This window comes from Notechis scutatus, chromosome 4 (genome assembly GCF_049901735.1).
Source record: "Notechis scutatus isolate UNSWTSFEM ecotype Mainland chromosome 4, rNotScu1.2, whole genome shotgun sequence".
NCBI lineage: Eukaryota > Metazoa > Chordata > Lepidosauria > Squamata > Elapidae > Notechis > Notechis scutatus.
The window spans coordinates 139,207,215-139,216,902 of NC_142012.1; the positions used below are offsets into that span (position 1 = coordinate 139,207,215).

At 38.6% G+C, this 9,688-nt stretch overlaps 1 protein-coding gene across 1 annotated transcript in view; it reads right to left on the bottom strand.

Annotated features, from left to right (window-relative positions):
* The window catches only part of SLC9A9 (solute carrier family 9 member A9), a 242,481-nt gene that overhangs the window by 60,640 nt on the left and 172,153 nt on the right, over positions 1-9,688 (bottom strand). The window contains exon 14 of the mRNA XM_026664681.2: positions 6,184-6,263. Coding sequence (XP_026520466.1) covers positions 6,184-6,263 — 80 coding nt within the window. The remainder of the gene's footprint in view (positions 1-6,183; positions 6,264-9,688) is intronic.

Below are 9,688 nucleotides of genomic sequence, written 5' to 3' on the forward strand. Positions count from 1 at the left end.
ATTTGGAGAGAATTAAAAGATTATGCAGTATGTTACCCCTTTCATTCATCCATGTAACTTAAAGTGTTCAGCATCCTTTAATATATAATATGAACTATAATTCTAATTTTGGACAGTGATACATGATATTACATGCAAGAGCTTACAGGATAGAGTGGAACTCTGACTTACATAGAAAACCAAAGGCCAGGGAGAAAGATTTCAGCTTAGCTCCTTTTATTTTCCAGTGATTTTGAGTCATTTTTGACACTTAGTAACTGTCTAGACAAGTCCCTGAAGTTTTCTTAGCAACATTTTTGGAAATAGTTTGCCACCGCCTTCTTCTTAGGCAAAGAGAGACAGAGAGATAGGGAGGGAGGGAAGGAGGGAGGGAGGGAGGGAGGGAGGGAGAGGGAGATGAAAACTGGCCAAAATTCAATCAGCTGTCTTTGTGACCAAGGCAGGACTAAAAATCACTGTCTCTCAGTTTTTAGTTTAATATCTTTAAACACTATACTAAGCTGGTTGTCTAACTATATCAATCATAAATTAATGGGATTTTGATATGGAAATTTAAAGTTGTGAATCCCCATCTTCAGGCTGGAGCCCACACATGTCTGCACATAGAGAATAAGGCCTTATATAATTCAGACCATAGTGTAAAAGGAAACCAGTTCAAATAATATATGAAGATTATGTACCACAAGGACGAGCCATTTGATGTCTTGCAGGTATTTTAATGCCAGAATTGCCTAATTTAAGAGGCTTAAATATTTGTAATAAACAAATAAATTGATAAAATAAATAAACTTGATAGACCTAAGCAAAAACCCCTTTTCTATCTCCAAACACAATATGCATTATTCTTCAGTTATATCATCTGGAGAAAGAGTAGTCACAAAGGTTTTCCTTTTTAAATAATGCAAGATAAATATATTGTTTAATGCTTCTGAGTTCTATAGGCAACAAATCATACTATCGCTAAAAGAAGGACACAGAGATTGCAGGAGCATTTCATTTGGATGATTGGTGTGCCTCTAAGCGGATGGGGCTTTTTCCAGAATGAGATTTAGCATATGAAAATGCTTAGTCCTGGCAATAGCAACCTGAATTGTTAATATTTTCAGGGATTTAAGCATGCACTGTAGTTGTTAGTGGAAAAATGTTTATATATCTGTATAACTGCGTGTGTGTACATCTGTGAAAATGAAAATACAATTGTACAATAATGGCAGGTCAGTTGTTATGTTAAAGAATGTTAAAGAAAGATTCATCCTTACGATGGGAAGGAGAATTAATTTGCTTAGAATACAAATTGTCTTCAGTTCAAGTGCAGTTTGCAAAATATTATCAAGATTACAGTTTGATTTGAAACACAGAAACTGGGGAATCAATTAGTGATAAAAAACCTATTATAAATTCTCAGTTAATATTGCAGATTAATCCTGCCTTATGATTTCCATCTGCCCATTTCAAGCTTTATGAGGGAAAAGCCAGAAATGAACAAAACATAATTCAGGACAAATTTTGCTATCTTTTCAGAGAAAATTCATCATTTCATCTGGTGGCTCATGGTACCATGGGAGAATTGCTCCACACGCCCCATACCTGGGCCTCTGCAGCCAGTTCATCCATGCCCCGACAGCAATAGCACCAGCAACCTTGTGCAGCAGGAGCCCATGTGGCCACAGGCCCACTTCTGTTTGTTCGTGGCCGCAACAGAGCAGGAAGCCAAGCAGTGTACTGGTGTAACAGCCACAAGGCAATGTAGATGTCAGGATGTGGATGGCCTGGCTTGCGGAGGCCTTAGGTAAGCCAGTGTAGGATGCATGGGGCAGCTCGTGGCCATGGCACCGGCACGTTGCTCAGCTTCCTGCTCTGTTGTGGCCATAAGCAAGCAGAAGAAGTGGACCGACGGCCATGTGACATCTTGCTGGATGGGGCTGCTGGAGCGACATCTTGCTGGACGGGGCTGCTGGACCAGCTGCCGTGAGGTGAGGCAAATGTTGGGGCATGGGTGGCCTGGCTATGGGGGCCCTGAGGTAAGCTAATTTGCGGCAGTGGCAATGACACCATGCAGCCTCCTGCCCCACCATGATCAAGCAGAAGAAATGGGCTTCTGTACATGGGAAAAAAATAAGACACCCCTGAAAATAAGCCCCAGTGCTTATTTTGGGTCCCAAAAGAAAATAAGACCCAATCTTATTTTCAGGGAAACACGAATATAAATTTATATAATATTTAATTTACATTATATAATATTTATATAAAATTTATTATTTATTTTATATTATGCTATTGCTATACTACTATATTTTAATATTTAATAATTTAATAAATAGACTTTATTACATAAAAGGTATAACAATATAAAGAGGACCAGCATAACATAAAGTGTTGTATAATGTTTTCCCTTCTGGATCTCTTTTCATCCCTTAGTGCAGAAGTGAACAATCAGGCTGTTTATGACTCATGGAAACCTTGTGTGAGGCCTGCAGGCCTCTTCAAAAGCTTCTGCATATTTAAATGTTTAATACCTCACAAAGAGAAAATTATTAAATACCTGAAAAGCCCGTTCTATCCACTGTACTAATTCATTATAATTATTTACACTCGAATATCAGTTAAAGCAAGTCTAAGTATCAATTTGTCTCTATCTTACATATTGGCAAAAAAAAAAATCAGAAAATAAAATACAAGATGAATAGTCAAGACCTTGTTGATGAGCCAAACTCTGTCAAGAACCTTGGAGTACTCATCTCGAATGATCTAAGTGCTAGAGCCCACTGTAACTACACTGCTCAAAAAATAAAGGGAACACTTAAACAACACAATGTAACTCCAAGTCAATCACACTTCTGTGAAATCAAACTGTCCACTTAGGTAGCAACACTGATTGACAATCAATTTCACATGCTGTTGTGCAAATGGAATAGACAATAGGTGGAAAGCATAGGCAGTTAGCAAGACATCCCCAATAAAGGAGTGGTTCTGCAGGTGGTGACCACAGACCACTTCTTAGTTCCTATGCTTTCTGGCTGATGGTTTGGGCACTTTTGAATGCTGGCGGTGCTTGCACTCTGATGGTAGCATGAGACGGAGTCTACAACCCACACAAGTGGCTCAGGTAGTGCAGCTCATCTAGGATGGCACATCAATGCGAGTTGTGGCAGGAAGGCTTGCTGTGTCTGTCAGCGTAGTGTCCAGAGCATGGAGGCACTACCAGGAGATAGGCCAGTACATCAGGAGATGTGGAGGAGGCCGTAGGAGGGCAGCAACCCAGCATCAGGACCACTACCTCCGCCTTTGTGCAAGGAGGGACAGGAGGAGCACTGCCAGAGCCCTGCAAAATGACTTCCAGGGGGCCACAAATGTGCATGTGGCTGCTCAAACGGTCAGAAACAGACTCCATGAGGGTGGTATGAGGGCCCGGCGTTCACAGATGGGGGTTGTGCTTACAGCCCAACACCATGCAGGACATTTGGCATTTGCCAGAGAACACCAAGATTGGCAAATTCACCACTGGCGCCCTGTGCGCTTCACAGATTAAAGCAGGTTCACACTGAGCACATGTGACAGATGTGACAGGGTCTAGAGATGCTGTGGAGAACATTCTGCTGCCTGCAACCTCCTCCAGCATGACCGGTTTGGCAGTGGGTCAGTAATGGTGTGGGGTGGCATTTCTTTAGGGGGCCGCACAGCCCTCTATGTGCTCACCAGAGGTAGTGTGACTGCCATTAGGTACCGAGATGAGATCCTCAGACCCCTTGTGAGACCATATGCTGGTGCGGTTGGCCCTGGATTCCTCCTAATGCACGACAATGCTAGACCTCATGTGGCTGGAGTGTGTCAACAGTTCCTGCAAGATGAAGGCATTGATGCTATGGACTGGCCCGCCCGTTCCCCAGACCTGAACCCAACTGAGCACATCTGGGACATCATGTCTCGCTCCATCCACCAACGCCACGTTGCACCACAGACTGTCCAGGAGTTGGGGGATGCTTTAGTCCAGGTGTGGGAGGAGATCCCTCAGAAGACCATCCGCCACCTCATCAGGAGCATGCCCAGTCATTGTAGGGAGGTCATACAGGCACGTGGAGCATGCCCAGGCGTTGTAGGGAGGTCATATAGGCACACTACTGAGCCACATTTTGACTTGTTTTTAGGACATTACATCAAAGTTGGATCAGCTTGTAGTGTTTTTTTCCACTTTAATTTTGAGTGTAACTCCAAATCCAGACCTCCATGTGTTGCTAAATTTGATTTCCATTGATAATTTTTGTGTGATTTTGTTGTCAGCACATTCAACTATGTAATGAACAAAGTATTTAATAAGAATATTTCATTCATTCAGATCTAGGATGTCTTATTTTTGTGTTCCCTTTATTTTTTTGAGCAGTGTATATAGCCAAAGAGGCATTAAGAGTTGTTAACCTAATCCTGCATAGCTTTTTCTCTGGTAATATTACACTAATAACTAGAGCATACAAAACATTTGCTAGACCAATACTTGAATATAACTCATCGGTCTGGAACCCGCATCACGTATCTGATATTAATACAGTTGAGAAAGTCCAGAAATATTTCACAAGAAGAGTTCTCCACTCCTCTACTCGTTGCAGAATACCTTATGCCACCAGACTTGAAATTCTAGACCTAAAAAACCTAGAACTACGCCGCCTTCGGGCCGATCTAAGTTCAGTACATAAAATTATATATTGCAATGTTCTACCTGTCAATGAATACTTCAGCTTCATCCATAACAATAGAAGAGCACGCATGGATACAAACTCAAGGTAAACTGCACCAAACTTGATTGCAGGAAATACGACTTCAGCAACAGAGTGGTCAATGTCTGGAATACTCTGTGGTTTCTCTGTGGTTTCTTCCCCAAATCCCAAAAACTTTAACTTTAAACTGTCTACTATTGACCCTTTCCTTAGAGGTCTATAGGGGGCGTGCATATGTGCACTGACATGCCTACCGTCCCTGTCCTACTGTTTTTTTTCTTATATGTAACCATTTCATGTATTCATAACTATGTTTATTATACCTGTTATCTTATAATTGCTTGACAAATAAATAAATAAATAAAATAAAATAAATAAAAATAAATAAATAAATTTGTTCTGGTCCTCTCATTTTATGGACTGCAAACCTTGACATGCCATTCAAAAGCTCAGTTTATCTCTAGTCTGACTAAGGCTGCATATCCTTACATTAGCATATTTCCTGCTTGGAGACTACTGCGTTGTTTGTACATTTGAGAGACAGAGTGTGCCATCTCCCTTGCTGGAAAGGGACATACACACTTGTTATTCACAGAAGCCCCTCCCACCCCCTTCTTTGAAATAGATAAAAGCACAGATTTCAATTCAATGCCACATTTTCATATTTTCAGTTTTCTGCCTGTAATTATATAGATTATTTTATGTCCTTCAAAACATCCACAGTCAATGATTTCCATTCTGAAGAAGAAATAGAATTAACACCAGAAGTCTCTAAAGCCTTCTCTGATATAGTTGGTATTAATAGTGAAGTCCTTTTTTTTTCTTTATTCTGTTCCTTATTAAATGTTTGCTATGCTTGGAACAGCAGGATGTGAGACCACCGTGTTTTATGTTAACTTATTTCCAGCTAGAGGGAAGGATGTTTTGGGAGCCGTTCTTTGTTCAGCTTGTGTTTAAAGTGGCTAAAGGCTAGAGATAATAGAAACCGAAGGCTGACATATTCAGATGGCATCAAATGAGAGGATTAGCTTAAGCCATGATGGGAATATCCACTACATTCAAAAATCTATTAGATCACAATGATATTAAGCTGTAATTGAGTGAATTAGTTGGAACATCTGCCTCATTCTCCACACATCATCCCTGGAAAATTATTATGCCTCCTTTTAAAAATTAAAATAAACACTAAAAAAGATTCTTTTAATAATATCAGTGCTATTAATTTGTCCATATCAATATAAATGTGCTTTTACTAGGTTAAGTAAATTTATCTAGTTTTGAATATTTGTATCTTTCATAAGGCACACTTTTGGGGCTTCTTTGAAGCCATTATTTGTTTTTATATCAATAATACGATTTCATACAGGATTTGAAATGAAAAGTTTTCATTATCTTACCAGATTTATCTATATTATTTCCTCCTTTGATGAAATTATTACTATGAATATTTAATGCTAACAGAATAGTAGGATACTTATGATCAAAACCATACCATATTCTGAACAGCCAAGCGCTTTCTGCTTTGGTTGTGCTTTTATTCAAGTTATTTGCAGCCTGCAATAATATTGAAAATTAAAATGATGATTCTGATAATCATGTTCTTTTCAATTAAAAATGCCAATATTTTACCAACAAATTTAAATAAATACAGTATATAGTTTAAAAGAACACACTGAAAGGTTCACAAATCAGTTAATCTAACAGTCATGGTTCAGTCACTAAGTCATGTTCAATTCTTTGTGACTCCATGTACCATAGCAGTCCAGGGTCTTCTGTCCTCCACTGTCTCCCAGAGTTCAGGTTCATTGCAGTGATAAAAGTATTTAACCACCTCATCCTCTGTCATCCCCTTCTCCTTTTGCCTTTAATCTTAATCTCATATCCTGATGTTGGGAACCTACTGTAACAATACTCAGATACAATTGAAAATACACCTAAATTATGAATACTACTACCTATCTCTTTTTTTAAATCTTTATGTTGTGGTGATCTTCACTAATGGAATTCAAAATTGTTTATACTGTGTTTTGGATTTTTCCCCCCACCTAGGCAGTAACCAAATTAGTTTAACTTCAGCAGCATGACTGCTCAATATAGATCTAAATCACACAGCTCATCTGTTCAAGCTCTCTTAAATATGCTCCTTTTCTGTTACCATTTATTTTCACTTCCTGGGTGTTTGCAAACTCCTATCTCTGAGTTACACCTGGTCTGGCCTTTGGCAATGTTAATCATGGATATGTGATCTATGCTAAGTTTCATGTTCTCTCCTATGAGTGTGAGAAGAAGATAGGGTGGGGTTTTTTTTTGGAATAAATTAACTTCTACATTTGCTGTGTTGTATTTTTCTTCTACACATATTGATACCACAGATAATCCAACTGGGTAAGTCCCAAATTTTTCATCTTGCTGTTTCCTACTGAGCCAATATGCACATCCATTATATTATCTTTGCGCTGTAAAGTTCATTTTCTCTTGTTAATGTCATTTAAGCTTATTTAATTTATACAGACAACAGTTATTACTATATTGTGGACAGTTTTCTAAATATTTTGGGAATGGTTCTGCAGTGTACAACAAATGCACAACAATTGATTTTGATTTTATAATTTTTCTTTTGGATTAAAATGATAGCCTCCTCTGCACTTTAACCCAAACTATTAATAGATGTTTTATGTTATAATTTTTAGAGAAATTAAATCTGCTCTAATATATTTACAATGTAAACTAATTAAGGAGATGCTTTTTCTTCTGTATTCAGCATAAAGCAAGTAACATAGTTTGATTGATTTTTATGCAATTAACTATGTCCAGTTGAAATGAACAGCATTGACTTTATAGAATGGAATAAAACCTACAATGCTTGTCTTTCCTTTTACTCTGAGGAGATCTCTGAGATTAGATGAACCTTTTCATCATCTTTGCACAACAGATCATGTTTTCATCACGCTTCTTTAGCTTATACTTAAAAACAGTGGTGCAAAATATATAGCCTGACAACACCTCTTCTATAGCCCCTGGAGTTCCTGTGAAATAAATGGGGCGTCAGAATTGCCACCTCATGCCTCATTTTGGTCTGCCATGAACCCTGAGAGGGAGGAGGAGCACTTGAGGGAAGAGTGAAAGTTAAGAAAGTGAAAGTGCCTGTTGGAGAGGGCATTTCAAGGTCGTTCTGTGATGAGAAGAATGCAGCTGCAAGCCAGCCTACAATCAGCCTGCCTTTTCCAAAGCATCCTCTTTGAAATTGATTGGACAACGGGGCACCAGTGCTTAAGTGCTTAAGGAGGAAAAGTTTTCATCTGGAGTTTTGGCATGCAAATTTCAATTCTGGCTTTGCACTACAATATTTCACTTGCTTTCGAGTAAACTACTTATACCTTTCTCATCCCAATGGTGTTAAGGATCATTCTTACTTAGAGGTTCAAGCTGAGGTAGATCTAACATAGGCTATAAGTGCTGAGCCTCTTTTGTGTTTTTTAACATTGCCTTGGACCTCTGGAGGAAAGAAGTGTAGCCTCACAAATAAATGGAACCCGAATGGTTGTATTGGAGTGGATGGAGTGGTAGACTAATAGGAATTTGCCAAGAGATAATAAAAAGTCAAAACCTGGTGCCAAGTTCCAGATTTATAATCAAAAGTTAGAACAGGGCATAGCAGGTGGGAGAGGGAGCAAAGACTTTGAGATGAGGAAGACATAATGTATCTGCTACTAGACAGCTTGGAGCTAGTGGAGAAAGTCAGGATTAATAAATATGAAAGGTAAAAAAATGAAAGTGAATAATTAGCAAAGGGATAAAGAACTGTAGAAAAATATCAGGGGCTGAAGGGATGGAGCAGACATTTAGCCTTGTGTCCTGGCTAGGAAGAGGAATTAAAGAGAATTTGAAAAGGGCAAAGAGATAAGGAAACAAAGAGACAAAGCGTTAAAGCAAGCAAGAATGCTTACAGTAAGCAGAAAACAAAAAAGGGGAAAGTGCAAATCATTTCTCCTTACAGCACCTTGGTCAGTAAAGGTTTCTTTCTTTGCTGCTAATAAGAAATAGGAAGCTTACAGGTGCAAAGGAATAAGCAGGTCAGATGGCAGCATTCAGCCAGTGCAAGAGAAAGAAGCCGACAGCTTCAGCAACAGGTAAATTGCTGAGTAAATTATTTGAAGGAGGATTGAGGCTTACGAGACCCAGAAGCAGCAGCAGCTGTTTCAGGTAAGATGAAAGAGATTCCATGCAGAAGAGATTTAAAGTACCTATTTCAGCACTGAAAACCATTTAAAAAACAAAAGAACCCTACCCGCTTTTGAAATTGTGTACTCCAGATTTAAATGAAAACATTCCTGCAATAATCGTGGTCTGCTGCAATCTTCCCCAATCAGGGAATATCTAATTATATTGCACACCTGTATTGAACTCAGGCTGGGAAACAAGGTCCCTATGTTCAATGGTATGGAAAATAAATACTCTTACTATTATGAGGGCATTAAAAAAATCTTCTACATTTTGCTGAAGCAAGGACGTTCTTGATTTTTCTGGGTTTAAGGACAATAGGCAAAGAGTGGTCAAGAAGATCTCCCGTGTGTAAAGGGAAAAAGGGCACTGAATTTATGGTAAAATGAAAAGTATTTCAAAACATAGCACTGCTGAATTTGCAAATATTTGTGGTAATAAAATATGGTGCCCTGAAAAAGTTATAAAAATAACACTTGCAACAACACATTTAATGAACTAAGACTAGCAGTTATTCTTAGAAAGCCATGAATATATTAAAATCAGTGGAAGGGCTTTTATACATTTGGTATATCACAGAATCTTGCTATTAGAGACTTCATGAGAGCTCTTGAGAATATTGGATATAATTGAATACAGAAGTTTATTCAGCTGTGGTTCACAGGTCATAGACAGTCTCTTTCCTGGGATGATTAGTTGGGAATTAGGAAGCTTCCAATGGCTTGCTCTATTGACCAAACTAACAAATAGTGATAATA